The sequence below is a fragment of the Taurulus bubalis genome (genome assembly GCF_910589615.1).
Source record: "Taurulus bubalis genome assembly, chromosome: 11".
Lineage (NCBI taxonomy): Eukaryota > Metazoa > Chordata > Actinopteri > Perciformes > Cottidae > Taurulus > Taurulus bubalis.
In genome coordinates this window covers 4,368,427-4,384,598 of record NC_136599.1, presented here as the reverse complement: position 1 = coordinate 4,384,598, position 16,172 = coordinate 4,368,427, and the positions used below count along the sequence as shown (strand labels likewise).

General features: G+C 41.1%; 4 protein-coding genes across 6 annotated transcripts in view; 1 reads left to right on the top strand and 3 right to left on the bottom strand.

Moving 5' to 3' along the window:
* Window positions 1–2,957: 2,957 nt before the first annotated feature.
* LOC306743533 (14-3-3 protein beta/alpha-1-like) lies at window positions 2,958–6,616 on the bottom strand. 2 transcript variants are annotated; one of them, XM_079226054.1, is made up of 6 exons: window positions 6,307–6,616; window positions 5,029–5,330; window positions 4,777–4,900; window positions 4,035–4,198; window positions 3,439–3,534; window positions 2,958–3,344 (listed from the first exon to the last, which is right to left on the bottom strand). In XM_079226054.1, exons 2-6 carry the CDS (start codon window positions 5,320–5,322, stop codon window positions 3,288–3,290), a joined length of 735 nt encoding a protein of 244 aa, XP_079082180.1. In that variant the 5' UTR covers window positions 5,323–5,330; window positions 6,307–6,616; the 3' UTR covers window positions 2,958–3,287. The 2 variants fall into 2 exon arrangements, with proteins under 2 accessions (XP_079082180.1, XP_079082179.1); XM_079226053.1 differs by having other exon boundaries at window positions 6,465–6,616.
* A 1,771-nt stretch (window positions 6,617–8,387) lies between these two features.
* Window positions 8,388–10,366, top strand: ognb (osteoglycin, paralog b). Its single transcript, XM_079226056.1, has 6 exons — window positions 8,388–8,495; window positions 8,612–8,675; window positions 8,971–9,135; window positions 9,229–9,431; window positions 9,972–10,064; window positions 10,150–10,366. The coding sequence occupies exons 1-6, from the start codon at window positions 8,403–8,405 to the stop codon at window positions 10,318–10,320; spliced, it is 789 nt and encodes a 262-aa protein (XP_079082182.1). The 5' UTR covers window positions 8,388–8,402; the 3' UTR covers window positions 10,321–10,366.
* Window positions 10,367–10,452: 86 nt separating this feature from the next.
* uqcc5 (ubiquinol-cytochrome c reductase complex assembly factor 5) lies at window positions 10,453–13,126 on the bottom strand. The gene is made up of 2 exons (XM_079226055.1): window positions 12,886–13,126; window positions 10,453–10,949 (listed from the first exon to the last, which is right to left on the bottom strand). Exons 1-2 carry the CDS (start codon window positions 13,037–13,039, stop codon window positions 10,858–10,860), a joined length of 246 nt encoding a protein of 81 aa, XP_079082181.1. The 5' UTR covers window positions 13,040–13,126; the 3' UTR covers window positions 10,453–10,857.
* Window positions 13,127–15,190: 2,064 nt separating this feature from the next.
* Window positions 15,191–16,172, bottom strand: part of kctd6b (potassium channel tetramerization domain containing 6b) — a gene marked incomplete at its 3' end in the record, with an annotated part of 2,137 nt that continues 1,155 nt past the window's right edge. For both annotated transcript variants that reach the window (XM_079226050.1, XM_079226051.1), the window contains exon 2: window positions 15,191–15,877. In XM_079226050.1, coding sequence (XP_079082176.1) covers window positions 15,191–15,877 — 687 coding nt within the window. The remainder of the gene's footprint in view (window positions 15,878–16,172) is intronic.

Genomic DNA, 16,172 nt, shown 5'->3' with positions numbered 1-16,172 from the left:
GCATTGTGAACGAAGCCAATTTGTAACCTCAATATATGAGGTCTTCAAATGTAAATTTGGTGAGCAACCTGAATAAACAGTCGTTTGAAGACATTTTCACATAAATATTAACTAGATAGAGAATGATTATGGCCCGTCTACCTTCATAACACTCAAAGCAGCTTGTGATACATAATACAAAAATATATACTCTTTTTTTTTTAATCAATAAAATGAATTCCTATTCACATAAATTGAGGGGTTTTTATGCAAATAATCACTATCGATGACTTCAAAGTAATAACATTTTGTATTTATTTGAGAGTAAACATGTTTCTTTATCTAGAACATTATATACCAGCTGCAACATTAAAAACAACATAATCTAGATGGGCCAGTATGGCAAATAATAATAATAATATGTGTCCGCTCTAAAAGTTACACTTGGTCCCTTTATTTAATCTGCGGATCCGATCCCTGATTTAAAACCGTGATATGATTCCAACTGCATTGAGTTGCACCCACACATTGTTTATTAAATCCATCACATTTATTCCAATGAGAGAAAAACATATTTGAAACATCTCTGTATAATGCAATACAAAAATAATCATGTTGAATCAATAAATTTAGCCAACTATGTGTACATCATACATAGACCATGTGTGGTTTTATATCTCATAAAAATGGACGCTGATAAGGAAGTCGAGAGAATGGGGCGTGGCTAAACACCCTCAGAGGGGGTGTGGCTAATTCCCCTCAGACGGGGTGTGGCTAAATGCTGGGGGGGGGGGGGGAAGAATCCGCGATCTAAAAAAAAATAAAAACCGCCTGAAACAAATTAAAGATAAACGACGTTTTATAATCACTTAATTATGGCAGACCAAAAAAGCATCAAGCTACGAACTACAGGAAAGTGACAAAACATTTAAAAAGAATCGTAAAATATTAGCTAATCTACTCGTTGCCATAAACACCAGCTACAGTTAGGTCCTTCCTCAGAGCGCTGCACGTTGAAGTCAGCGTACATCTGCGGCAGTTGGATCAACTCTCAATTTACAGAAAAAAAAATATTAAAATTGCTTAAAAATTAAAGTTACTCACGGCTTCTTTTTAAATGCTAATGCGTCCGGATACTGACGATACGATTCTCGGTGTAGCGGCACGTTGAACACTTTTCCCACATGGGCGCCGGGAGGTTGTTTTCGTTTAATTACGACCGTGGAACACCTGCAGAGCTCCTCCGCGCATAGTCGTTTCAATTAAGGAGCAATAGGGCAGAGGACAGACTGGCTTGATACTTCCGCGAGGAAAAGTAGTCCTTTTTTTTTTTTTTTTTTACCCGACTGAAATCCAGTTTGTCACCACATCTCAGTGACTCAAAGCTGTTTATTAACTACTAAATCATATTAAAATCCCCTTTGTGAACAAAAAAAGAAGACGTACTTTGCCTGTTATCTTAAACGAAACTTTATTTCACTGAATGGTCTTTGACACTTTCCTATTTCTTACATGTATAGTGAAACTAGAATGGTTTTAAGATACATAAACACAAAGCTAGAATTACACCAACCATTGTTTATCTCCATTTCGTCATTGCTTTTTTAGAGCTATTCTAAAATTTTCACAACCACGTGTGTGCACTGGGTAATAGACTGTTACAGAAGCAAATGTTTTAGCCATAAGACTTGTCAGTAAAAACAAAGCAAGTAGATACCTGATATACAGACAGGCTTCGTTCCACATTCACTAACTGCATTTTCATCAAGCATAATAATAAACTGACAGGATTTTTTTTTTCTTTCTCAAACAGAAGATTATTTCAATTAATTGGAGCATTTGTCAGAGTAAACAGACTGTCAGTTATAATGTGGAATGGTGTCTTCAACTACAAGATGTGGAATGTAGTGGTGATAAATGGTATTGTGACACTGAGCTTCTTTCCATGACTTGGACTTTTCCCAAAAATTACACCTTCAAAATAGACCTGATTTTTGAGGCGATCATTCACACCAGCTATCCTTAAAAGCAGAGCGATGCACCTGGGTGGAAACTGACGTCAGGAGTTAACTTGTTAAAGTTTGTCTGGTCTTACTCTTTCCCTTTGAGATTTCTAAAAAACAACAAGCAGATGCCGCCACAGAGGCTGCAAGAGAAAGCCAGGCACAGATTTTTTTTCTTCTTTTTTTTTTTTTGTTGGAGAAAACAACCGCTTTAAAGAGGAATATTTTGCAAGCAGGATTGATACAGTGTGGTAAGACATTTTCAATTAACATCAATAAAAGGTTACTTTAGGTTTTACATACAGATGATAGTCAATCTTGCAAAATACATGGAACCACATTTACGCACATACAATTTTCATTGTACTGAGATCAAGCAGCACCTGAACAGTGAGTAAAACTACAATGACAATCCATACTAAGTTAAAAAAAATAAAATAAAATCATTAAAATAAAATAAAAACGGAGCACTGCCTTTTTTCCCCCGAAAGCCTAATAATGTGGAATGTCTGAACAAATCTAACATGACAATTTAAGGGGTCCCTTAAAACTTTGAAACTGTGAATTTGTGAACATGATCGAGGAGCATTACACCAAGATGTCAGTGTCACAATACAGCCTGCCTCCTTTCTGTATGAGCCCACAGCAGAATTGCAGTTGGTTGTTAATACAGGATTGTATTAATGTGTGTGCCTGGAAAATTCAAAACACACACACATGAAAAAAAGAAAAGAAAAAGGTTTTGGGGTTGTGAAGCAAATGGAACGCCGACCATCACAGTGTTTGGTGGAAATCAACTGCCAGTATAATTACCATACAATAAAACCTGTAAATATTATGAGGAATCACAAATAAGAAAGTAACACAAAAAAAAAGCACAACAAACTAGCTGGGACAAAGGGATTTGGAAGGACGATTAGAATTCACAACAACTCCCCCTCCCACCCTCAGACCACCCACGCGCACACACACACACCCTGTCATATCCTTTCACACTTGTTCTCTCACCACATACAAGCACGCAAGCACACACACACACACACACACACACACACAACGCCAACAAAAACAACAGCAACATGGACTCACTAATCAATACAACATGTTTCCACAAAGTGACTGAATCTGCTAACTGAAAATCACCCTGTCACCTCACAGTGAACTGAGAGGGGTAAACTAGTTGGTCAGGAGCAATTCAGGCTGCTTGTCATACAGAAGTGGGAGGAGCTGATGGAGTGGAGGGGGATGTATATAAGCTGTCTGTGTTTAAGATAAGAGTGTAGGTGGATTAACAGTGCAATTCCATTAGTTTTCCCCGTCTCCGGTCTCTCCCTCATCTGCCTGGTTTTCTGATGTCCACAGCTGTGAACAGAGACAGGGAGACGTTATAATTTGCTTTGAGTAATACACCGGGATCAATCGGGAGGGGGAAAACAGCCCGGGGCTGGAAACTCACGGTCAGGTTGTCCCTTAGTAGTTGCATGATCAGGGTGCTGTCTTTGTAAGAATCCTCATTCAAAGTGTCAAGTTCAGCGATGGCGTCATCAAATGCCTGAAATACAAAGATTGCAATTGTTAATTAAACTTAAATGGTCCAGCAGCATCCTCTAAACACTGTGTGACACTGACTGTGCAAATAGGACATTTCTTTGAGATGTTAATGAAAACATAAATGGCTCAAAACTACCATACAAGGTTAATGTATTGTCATTGTACAACACAAGGTTGCACAATGCAATTCAATCTGTAGTGTCATTTTTCTACATAAAAGAAAAAGAAAAAGAAAACTAAAGCTGCTCTGCAGGTGACACTTCTGCATCGTTTGCCGGGCGGCAGCAAGGTGAACCAGCTGTACTAGCTTTGAATATTCTTTGGGCTCTTCGCAGGCACCTCTTCTCACCAACATCAGTAATGCTTGATAGATAGATGGTTATAATTATACAAAATGTATTCAAAGTTACTGTCTATTTATGATACCTGTGATAACTGTGTAAAAAGTACAGTTAACCTGTTAATGGTTTTAAAACTATGACATTAGGATTCAGTTCATACCCCCTTAGCCAGAGCGCAAGCCTGGTCCGGGTTGTTGAGGATTTCATAGTAGAAGACTGAGAAGTTGAGGGCCAGGCCGAGCCGGATCGGGTGTGTTGGCTGCATCTCCCCCTTGCTGATGTCAAAAGCTTGCTGGTACGCCTGCTGGGAATTATCCACTGTATCTTTGGAGCGGAAAAAAGATGGGAAAACATAATTAACCGTCACCCTTTAAAACACATTTCAAAGCAGTATTTATGTATTTTTCTGGCCACCTTGGGGCAGCCAAACAAGCAAAAAATGGCATAATGTGCTTTCACCTTATAATTGAAATGGGAAATGTATTTACTAACAGCTGCCTAATAAATATTGAGCAGACAGAGAGAAGCATAATTTAGCTGTGTTTCAGTCACTACTATGTCCTGAGGAAAATATCTGTCTCTTTCGGCGCTAAATGCTCCACTGTGTTCACTAAATGTGGCCCAACTTTGACAGCTTGCCCTCTGTATGTCAACTGCTGTCTGCCACAAAGTGGATAAGAGTAGTTGTGAGAGGGAATCAAACAATACATTTGTGGGCCGTAAAAAACTAGCTTAAACGCTACATCGAGCTAAGAGGGACTGCACATTTGGGTGGGCTCGTCACTACCAATGACCCTTTTACAAAGTTATTTGACCCATTCTTATTATATAATATTCATTAATGCAGCTTGAAGTATATTGTTACAGCACATATTCATAATATTTATCATGTCCTCACTTACCCTTTTTAGTATCCCCGGATGCAACCTCAGACAGGTATCTATAATAGTCGCCTTTCATTTTCAGATAGAACACCTTGCTCTCAGCGGCGGTCGCATTGCTAATGAGAAAGTTGTCCAGTAGCCCCTGAAAACCACAACGAAAAAGCTCAGTTTTGTGTTAATCTGACTAAATGACACACAAGCGGCATCTCTACGAGTGTATGAACTGGGGACCGTTTGCATTCGGCAAACGCAATGAGGAAAAACCCTTACGAGCACATCGTTGCAGATCTCCTGCAGCTCAGCTTCAATCTTCTCCCGGTATTCACGTGCCATCTGCTGCTTTTTGTCGTTGCCCTCGGTCTTCTGCTCGATGCTGGAGATGACTCGCCAGGATGAGCGCCGTGCTCCCACCACGTTCTTGTAGGCCACCGAGAGAAGGTTGCGCTCCTCGTTTGACAGCTCTGCACCTTGCTCCGTCACCGACTTCATGGCTGCAGCCATGTCATCGTAGCGCTCAGCCTGCTCAGCGAGCTTGGCCTTCTGTACCAGGTCGTTCTTATCCATTTTCTAAACTGTTGGGGGGGGGGGGAGAAAGAAAGAAAACACTACAGGTTATGTGCAGTCAATTAAAAAAGGCAATAGCTCCCACATTGTCCATTCACTAGACATGTATGTGTAGTTTGTACATAAGTGGCATGAACTGATTTTATTTTGCCTGGCAGACCAGGACTCTTAAAGCAGGGGAGACACTCTATCTAATGGAAAGTGAGGATAAGCAGTGCGAACTGGGCCTCATTGGCAAGTGGGTCAACCACACACACATACATACACATCACTAGCCACGGTTAGCTGCTAACTGCCGTTACCGTCAATCCCTTTTCTCACCTCCCCTCCCGCCCCCCCTCGGCAACCCCCGTTCTCTTAACCTAATTATGACCGAATCCGCTTCATCAACAGCCAAACGTGGCACACAAACGGTGTTTCAATCGAGACTCGCCCCCCCCCACCCGAAGCCTTCCCGGGTCAGGCTTTTTCTGCCCTCCCCGTTATGTTCCTAGCGACGCTAGCGGGATGGTGTATTTTCGCTAACCGACGTCAATGTTCGCTCGGTAAAACGCGATCGATCCAATTCACTATTCCGTTTTATTAATTTGTGTTTGTGTGTGCTCCCGTTAACAGCAGCAAGCCAACGGGATTTAGATCAACGTTGTTGCTGCTAATCTGTCGTATTCGTGACTACGCAAAGCGAGCGGCTAACGGCTATATAACGGAACCGTTCCGTTAGCTAGGCCAGCGTGAGCAACGGCTGACTCGTTTATTTAAAAAATAAAAATAAAATACGGTTAGGGTGTTGGCGAACCATTTTTATATAATGCACATACTATAACAACATTCATATATTATACTGTAATGTCTTTCGCTTTTGCCGTTTAATTCATTTCCAACAGCTGTACCACGGCCCGCCCAGACGGACGAGCCTGTCAGAACAAAGTGTCATGGAATCCGTCCGTTAGCTCTCTTAGCTCGCTTAGCTAAAACCCCACTTGCCTTTCACAAACCCCCGCTACCGTTGGTCCGTTCGGCTTCGGCTCCTCAAAAACGGGTTCAACCGGACGCGATGGAAACGGGCTTACTCGAACGCCGAGCTCCTCGTGCGAATGCGGTATTCTAATGCGCTTCGTTAAGTACGACGTTATTACACTTACAATATTGGCGACTTTAAGTCCTGCTTTTTTTTTTTATCTCTCTCTCTCTCTCTCTCTCTCTCTCGCGCGCGCGCTCTCTCGCTCTCGCTCTCGCTCTCTCGCTCACTCTCTCTCTCTCTCGCTCTCTCGCGCTCTCTCTCTCTCTCTGGTCAATTCAGCCTCCGTCCTCCGTCTCGCGCAGCGTATCGTTCAGGGCGGCAGCAGCACTTCCGCTTCGCAACCGCTTCTGTTTCCTCGTTTCTCGCCACACATCTGCCTTACGTAATGTAAACCCCCCTCACAAGCTAAAACAACATTAATTAATATGCAGCAGGTATATTTTAAAACACGGACTCTCAACAACGCACCTATTTTGTGCGTTTACGTCAAAATCTAACAGATTGAAAACACATTTTCTATTGTAAAAAGGGAACATTTTCACAGTAAACGGTTTATTTTTTTAGATGAGATTGTTTTATTATTCAAATTGATTTAAAGCAAAGAATGCATGTTAACGTTCAAGATTTGCACAACCCATTTATGGCATTTCTGCTTTAACATGAGAGCTGCCTGCATTTACACACCATATATAGATAAATACATCATTTTGGGCAGGCGATTGGAAGCCTCTTGTTGGTCGTAATAGTGTAGATACATATTAGTAGTAGCCGAGACGCTTCATACATGCGAGAAAATCCCATTTTTGCTTTTCATCGTGCACAGCAAGGTCAACGTAAAGGTCACTTCTGCAGTTTGCTCGAGGACACTGAAGCAGCTTCGGATGTGTATCAGCGCAGAGGGCTTCACAATGATAAATCATCCTATAGCACGAGCAATAGAGGAAAAAACATCTTTACACCATATGACGTTTTCCTGCAGGCTACGTGTTTGATCTTTGCCTGAGACAATAGTACTGTTTGTCCTTTTTTGATTAGTCATAGTTCATAAAATAGTGAGCCTGGGGATACGTCTTCAACCCGCTTGTCCAAATTCCACAGATATTCAATTTGTTATAAAATGAGACAGCTGGGAACAGAAATGTTATGTATTTTTAACATTAAAAAAAAGACGTGTGAATGACTGTTAAATACTAATAGTTTAAGCACCAATTGTTATTTTCTACATTTTGACAATAAGTGGCCACTCGCAGTATAGTCATAATCATAGTAGTTATACTATCCCTCTGCAGAAGAGGACGCACCTCTAATTTTCCAGTGCGAGTGTTGGGTCACCTCCCATATAACGATGGTAATTACTGTCTGTTCAGAGAAAAGGATGCCTGTGTTCACGAGGAAGCGAGGACACACCACCTCAAGGAAGCTGCTGAGGACACACCACCTCAAGGAAGCTGCTGAGGACACAGTTTGGAAACGTCCAGTTGCTAGAATGCTAAAATATTATAATTGTACCCCAGTGCATGAAAAGGGACACAGCTGCACACCAGAACTCCTCCATGATTAATAACAAATAAAAGACAAATATTCCATTACCCTTTAAAAAAATGGTTTATTTCCTTCTAATAGGAAACAGCCGTCTAATAAAGAGACCAGAATAACTGCTGTTATTGAGTTATTTTAACTCATATGACGCTGAAAAAGGGGAAATATTCACACTCTCTACACTCAAATTCAGGACCTCAACATTCTTTTGTTGGCCAAAAGTCAAATTTAAACGCAGCGTTCATTACGTGTACCTTTATGCATTTTAATTATCACTTTTCCTGTCCGTTTGACATAAACGCATAAACAAAACGGCGTCTTTAGAGTCCTCCCTGACCCCAACACGAACACAGCATGTGTTGAGTTAAAGTCCGTTTCCTTTTCTGACTCGGCAGCCGACTGGCAGCTTAATAAAAAAGGGAAAAAACTGGATGGAAATTCTTCCGCGCTCACATGCACCTCCGCTCGCAGCCCAGCAGACGGACGCTCTTCTCTTCTCTCTCCAGCAACACCAGACATAATGATGCAATTAAGGACTTTAATTTTGACATCGGTGATGCTGCCATGGATGCTGTCCTCTGCGGCAAAAGAGAAACACATGAGGAAACCTAAGGTGACAATATCTCTCGGGGGTCTAAGCAGGGGGTGGAAGAAATGCACAATATTGAGTCAGGGAGGTAAAGAAAAGCGATTAAGAAGATTTCTCCTTTTCTTATTTTATTTTTACAGAAAGGAACCATGAGCGTTCAGAACTACGATGCCCTTCAAGACGCCGAGCCAGCAGCTCCAAGAGGTTTGTTTTAACGGATCTAAGTTTTCAACGACAGCTCCAGAGACGATTATGCAACACTTGTCGAGGGCCTTCTTCCACATTTTTGTGAACGTAGCTAAAGCCCAATATTATGTAACGACGATTAAGTGTCCTCGCCTCCACTGTGAGGAGTGTAGTTTGTTTTTCAGCTGCACGGTTCACAGCGCTGGGATGAACCGGCTTATTTTATAAAGACCAATAAGGAAGGAGGAGAAAGGTTTCTGTCCAAAAAAAAAAAAAAAACAGGTGAGGAGAAAAACATCCTGGTCTTTTCCAGAGCTGCCGACTTGTCTGCTGTGCGTCTGCCTGAGCGGCTCCGTCTACTGCGAGGAGGTGACGCCCGAGATGTCGGCCGTCCCGTCGCTGCCGAAGGACACGGCGTACCTCTACGCGCGCTTCAACAAAATCAGGAAAATACGAAACCAAGACTTTGCAGACATGGGTAAAGTAGAAAGTCATCGTGATGGTTCTTCGGTGGAAATGTCCTCTTTCAAGCTCACGTCCATGTGTTGTTGTTTTTTGTTTTGTCCCTCAGCCACGTTAAAAAGAATCGACCTCACCGGGAATCTCATCTCCGAGATCGAGGACGGAGCTTTTTCTAGACTTCCGCACCTGGAGGAGCTCAATCTGGCGGAGAACCGGCTGACTAAACTTCCCGCGCTGCCCGCCAAGCTGGTGTCCTTCAACGGCAACTTCAACCAGCTGAAGACCCAGGGAGTGAAGGCGACCGCCTTTAAGGCGAGTCGGCCCGCTGAGGATAATAAAGATCCATTTTTAAATGTTCAGAAGCGTCTCCCAAACAGTTCAGGAAGCATACTTGTGTTTGCTTGAGTGTGAACTTTTACTAATAAAAATCTCAAGCTTGGCGAAAGTAGAAATCTCCCCTGGGAGAGAGAGAGAGAAATGTATTTCATGTATGAAAGTGTAAGATGGACAGGAATTTAACAATTCCTATTTTTTCATATAGGAAGTTTGCAATGAAATGTGTTTAAGTTATGTTTGTTAAAAGGGTACAAAACTTTGTTTCACTTCCTAACTTGATAGTTAATTTGTTGCGTTTTTGTTGCCATATTAGAATATTTATAGAACATTTTTGTGAATGTAGCTAAAGCCCAATATTATGAAACGATTAAGTGTCCTCATCTCCACTGTGAGAAGTGTTGTTTGTTTTTAAGCTGCACAGTCACAGACTTATTTTACAAAGACAAAACAGGAATATTAGTTTACTCTAATCCCAAAAAAGAAAGTCTGAAATATGGGTCTTTTTGTTTGTGGCAGAAACTCACGAAGCTGACATATCTGTACCTTGGAAACAATGAACTGGCCGCAGTGCCCCAACTTCCAGAGTCTCTTCACGTGGTTCACCTGCATGTGAGTTCACAGAAGCAATTACATATTACATTTAGTTTTTTTCTGTCAGCCATTGCAGCTCAATCGTTGTGTTTTCCCCCCGCAGAACAACCGGATCTCGACCATAACGGACGAGACATTCTGCAAAGGGAACACCAGCCACTACCTCCGCACCAACATGGACGAGGTGAGGCTGGACGGGAACCCCGTGGCTCTGTCCTCGCACCCCGACAGCTTCATCTGCCTGCAGTCGCTCCCCATCGGCTGGTACAACTGAATGCCCGCCGCATGCCTTCACGTTTGCAAAATGCGGTTTCTTTCGTTACATTTTGTACTCAAGGCCATTGTACGACTCTCACAGAAATCATATCATTATGCTTCTTATCTCGGTTGTTTTTTTTTGCACAAATGCCGGCAGATTTTGACATATAAAGATTTTCTGTATTTTCTATTTTGTTGCAATTTAGCTGAGGAGGCGGTTTAGTCTCGACAAGTGCTCTGTGATGTTTATGCCATTTAAAAATCAATACGACACCATTGTGGAGGTTATTTTTGTTTGAGCTCAAACCAGTAGGTTTTTCTTTTATTTCTGTTAATGTTTCTCCAGCTGAAGATCATATTAAAAGATAAACTTGCATGCCTCTTCCATCAGCCTTGCTCTCTCGTCTCCTTCATAACTGTGATACGGCTGTTTTTGCGGCACGCCATGACGTACAGTCCGGCCTGTTGGAAACAAGTGAGAAAGCGCCAGAGTCCCAGACCGTGTCCTTAGTCCCAGACCGTGTCCTTAGTCCACCTTAAATCCGCCCACGGCTCACTTGGCTGCAGGCTTATTAAGAAGGACCGAACCATCTGTTATCTTCTCCTGGTAATCCCGTTCTGATCGCTTTCTTCGGTAGACATCATCTGGAGGGAAAAAACATTTAAAAATGGCCTCAGAAAAATACAGGATCCAATATGCAGGACAGGTTTTTAGAGGATTTGGGCTCGTTTTAGTTCTCCTGAAGTGCCACATCTGGAATAAATGGTTGTTCAGTGAGAGCAGGTTTCTTTTTTCTTTTTTTTACTGTTTACAGGTGTAGCTTCAAACATGTGCAATAAAAACAAATGTGGTGGAAAGTACATTTATACAACTACTGTCCCAAAGTGCGACATTTGAGGTACTTACACTTTACTTTTAATGCTGCTTTATAGTACTTCTACTCCACTACATATCAGCGGCAAATATAATAATAATATTTTATCGTACGTTACATAAATACAGTCTTTCAAAATAAACTTCCGTCTTCACAGGACACAACTTAGTCAGGTTTAGGACCAGACTAACCTCGGTTCAGGAAGAGATTGGGGTTTAAAATAAGAGCAGCAGTGCTGCTACTGAGGTACGTTAAACACAAACCAACGTTCACATTGGGCAACAAACCTCTTGGGTCAAAGGTCAATAATAATAATCTGAACTGGGATATCTATGAATTACAGCGCATGTGAGCCCGACACCACAAAAGGGGTCACTGCAGTTATTTTACACAGAAAGACGATATGAAAACTAATATTGTACTTTGTGATATATGCACACTGTTATTCTTGTTTTCTTGAAATCACAACTGTTGTTTTGAATGTAAAGAAACATTTGAAGATGAGCAGACATCTTGCTGAAACACAAATTATCAACTAAAGTGCAGAAGTTTATGAATTTATTGAAATGATTTGTATTTACTCGTTAAGGTGAATAGGGGCCACATGCACATTAAAAGAAGTCAAAGACACACACAAAACAAGGGGGGGAAGGCTAATCACGTCTAAATGTGTGCAGATATAACATTCAAAAGAGTTCATCTACTGGAGAATACATATTTGAAAGCTCGAGAGCCCTACTGCATTGTATGTTTATATTTTTAACTGAATGTAGAGACTTCCTTTACAGAAATAAATCCTTTTTTTCCACTATAAATTGCTGCAGAAAAATTCACTAGTGAGCAGGAAATAAGGTTTTAGTGCTCAAAACTCAAATTGCCCTCGTAGCATTTTGAAAGGAAGGGGTACTTATATTATTTATATTTCTTCCCCCACCGGTGACGATCATCTCAATATCATCTATTCCTATTACAATGATGTATGGTATATTTAAGTCTATTTAAAGACTAAATATATAAACACCTACTGATGACTTGCTAGTTTGATACGATATCAGCCACGGGTAGTTTCACAGACGCCTACACACACAAAAAACGTTATAATTTAATTGGTACTGAGGTAATGAGTGGCATTGTATTCCCCTGTGTGAGCAGCTGTCTGATCCATCTAACCACTGTGTGTCCTTAAAAGCACTCACGTTTTTCATATTTCATAATGGCAGTGAGAGGAAAGTTTGAGGACGTATAAAAAAGAAAGAAAAGGTCAACAAGGGTGTCCTGTGCGTGTAGACAGAAGGCCCTCAGTAAACAGTGAGTTAGTGAAATAAACAACACGATAAGTGAAGCAGCATGCCTGACATTAAGTCATTATACTGACAAATCATAACCTATCTAATTCTCCCAATTGGCAAGTTGGTGTTTAAAAGTCGTTGACACTCATCTATGAGTAATTAAAATATATTTATATAGCACTTTTTACAGACAGAAGTCACAAAGTGCTTGACAGGAGTAAAAAAAATAAATAATAATTAACACAATATGATCATACAAGAGACGTATTTAAGAAGGCACAATATAAACAGATTAAAAGCAGGCCATAGAGCATGAATTATGATTATAATTATATTAGTATTATCATACCATCATATGACGTCAGCTAATTTAAAAACACTTAAATAAACAAACTCAATTAGTGACCGTATACTCACAGAAAGTCTCCCTTCCGATCCTCACGTTGATCATGATCCACTCCATCACGCCTCCGATGCAGAAGAAGACGGGGAGGAACCGGTACGTCCCGAAGCGCCGCTTGCCCGGAACGAGGCTCAGCAGATATCTGATGTTATTACTCTTATTAAACATCGTCGTTGGTTGTAAACAGTCTCCAACGCGGGACGGAAACTCTTTCTGAAGGTGTTGAGCATGCGAGGACCTCCCAGCCGTGTCCTTTCCGCTTGTTACAAGAGCAACGGTCGCGGGGAGAGGGTGCCCTCGTTTGGGTTCCTGGCGTAAAGCAAACGGGCGCAGCTGCGTGTAATCCAGGCACGAGCCAACGGGAGCACGACGCTGGAGAGCAAAACTAACGCATCCAAGAAGAGTCGTCACATCCGGTCGGATGAGTCATTGAAACACGGAAATGCAAACAAAATAAGATACAATACAATTAAAACAAATATATTAAAAAAAAATGTATATATATATATATATATGTATATATATATACATATATATATTATTAATTCATGAATACAAGATTAAAAAATTAAAAAATTCGGAAGGCAGTCTGCCCGTTTATGCATATAAACCTATGCAGTCTATGACAGTAACATAACAGAGCATTATAGCAATGACACAAACACGAATGTTATGTGGTTTGCATAAATAATTGACCAATGCTACAGTGCTGAATCTTCAATAGTGTGATAGTATTATTTGAAAGTGTTTGGGGTCTGTGGTGTTCAGCATATCAATGAGTATGGATGCAAGTTTAAATAAATGTATTAATTGTGCTGAAATTTACACCTAGATTCAGTCTTTTTCACCTGTTTCTGACTTGGTCAAAAGTAGTTACTAAAATAACAGTATCCTGGCATTGGTGTCTCCTGCATTGTAGACTAAATTGTTTTCTTATTTAAAAAATAAAAACTGCATAACAACTTCATATATTAAGAGACTTGATTTTCAGAAAAGTTCATGTTTTCTTTTGCCTTTTATTAGAGTACAATTTGGACATTTTCTTTTCTAAGAGGAAAATGTGATTGAGGACATTTTTAGCTGTTATCTTTATTTGTGCTTTCCAGCAAAACAAAAAAAGTGAAAGCATAAAGGCTTTCAGCTCTCCACTTAAATCACAATTCTGAATGTAATCAGGAACATTGTGAAAATATTTGGAAAAGAATGATGCTACATTGCTCAGATGCTGATCAAAATGGTTAATAATACTATTCCTTTCATAGGCTACTTCAGAAGTAGCCCAAGTTGGTTGTACATGCTTACGAGGAGCTCTTAAAGTTGACACACAGTAGGCCAAAATCAGTGCAAAAAATACCAAGTTAATATTAAAAGTTTAACCATAAAACAAAACTAATGACTGACAAATGAACAAATGGGTTTATTTTGGCTGGAATGGCCAAACACATCACGGCTGAGATGAGCTCTAAACTGTAACAGCATGACGTAATACTGCAAACTGCACAAAGATACACTGAAACACAAGACACTCGGACACATGCAACGACGACTAGGGTCTTCAGAAATAGTACCATACAAGGAGATAAGAGAGCTAAGAGACTAGTTTTAAGATCTACTGAAAATTGGGCTAAAGATAATCATAATTTATCATTCTTATCATTATTAAAAAAGCTTCACGGGATCCCCAAAAAGTTATTTGTTCAGTGTCTGTAGTCCAAAACATGACCAAGACAGCACATTTTGACAATCTACTCTTTCCCCCTCAAATGGAGGCGTAAATGCAAAATAATGCGTGTTAAGACTTATATCTGCTACTGTGTGTAGGCAAGGAGTCTTAAACCACGGCTACCTGTTTACAATCACTTTATCGCTGACTTTGAAATAAACAGATGCAGGTATTGGAACCACATTAAATCGAAATTACTGAGGAAAAAAAATATATCTACGTACCCATGTTACTTGCATTGGTTGGGTATAATAGTGTTCCTAAATAAATACAAAGGTTATAGAATAATAATAATTGCATTTTCTGTTTTGTAGACATGAACCCAGAGAATATTTGTTTGTACTAATGTCAAATAAGTAGTGGAAGCACAGATAAAGTGTTCTTGCACTCCAACAGGTGAAAAAATAAAAATATAAATCAAGAATTCACATTTTTCATTGCTTTTATGCTTTCTGTCTGGACTTTTGAGTCTTGTGCCACTCAACCACATTTATCAAAATAAGGGAAACGAGTGACACATTACCAAAACAGAGATCAAAATGAGTTGTTGACTCGTGTAACATGGAGACAAATCAAAACGGCAATGTCGCTGCGATTCAGTCCTCAACTTTGTGAGCCGGTCTGCAAAAAGTCCAGTGATGCTCCACCGTGTTCTCGTTGGCGCGCTCGCTCATGTGATGCACGCGCGTGTTGCGGATGGTGAAGCCTTGTTTCATGATGTAGTCCATGAGGTGAACCCTCAGGGACACCTCTTGGTGATAGTCACATGGTCCGAAGGTGAACGACACCTGGCAGTCTCTGGTGTCCATCATGTGTTTGTTCCACTTGGTGAAGTTGTTGGAAATACCCTCCAGCAGGCCGTGAACCTTCGTGGTTATGGTGAGCTGCGTGATGATGACGGCCACCGGGTTGGAATATTTCGACAGTTTCCGGGTGCTGGAGAGCTCCACGACTTGCTCGAAGATGTCGGGAGGGTACAGCGGCTTGGGGTCGTGAAGGCACTGGATCAAAGGTTCGATCTGGTAGAAGTCCGCCTCTTTCCTCAGGAGGTCCGTCTCCGTGAAGTCCAGTGGGAGGGTGAGCTCGGACGTCCGCAGGAAGTTCAAGATGTACCGGAAAAGCGTCCCGTCGCGGTCGATGAAATAGTTCCCCTTGGAGTCGCGAGTTGTGGGGAAATCTCCCCGGAACATGGCGCCCAGCATGGAGTCTGGGTAACGCTGCAGGGTGGACAAACTGGTGGTGTACAGGCAGCCTCCCACGTTCAAGGTAACAGGAGTACCCATCTAGAGGGGGAAAAAAAGGAACAGGAAGACGATAAGAAATGTGTATTTGCATCCTGCAGCTGTAGGTGATAACAAGAGTAGTGTGCATGTCAGCTGTCAACACTTGCTAAAATACAGTGAGTGTAATACAAAAAGTTTTGCAATGAATGAGCTAGAGCAGTGTAATGCAAAACAATGCAACAGCAGAACGATCAAGAGGTTGGATCGACGCCTCGCTTAAGCAGTTTTGATAAAACCCCAACATTACAACATCCGTGAGAGTAGGTGTTACTGCAGGGAAGTCATGAGACTGCGT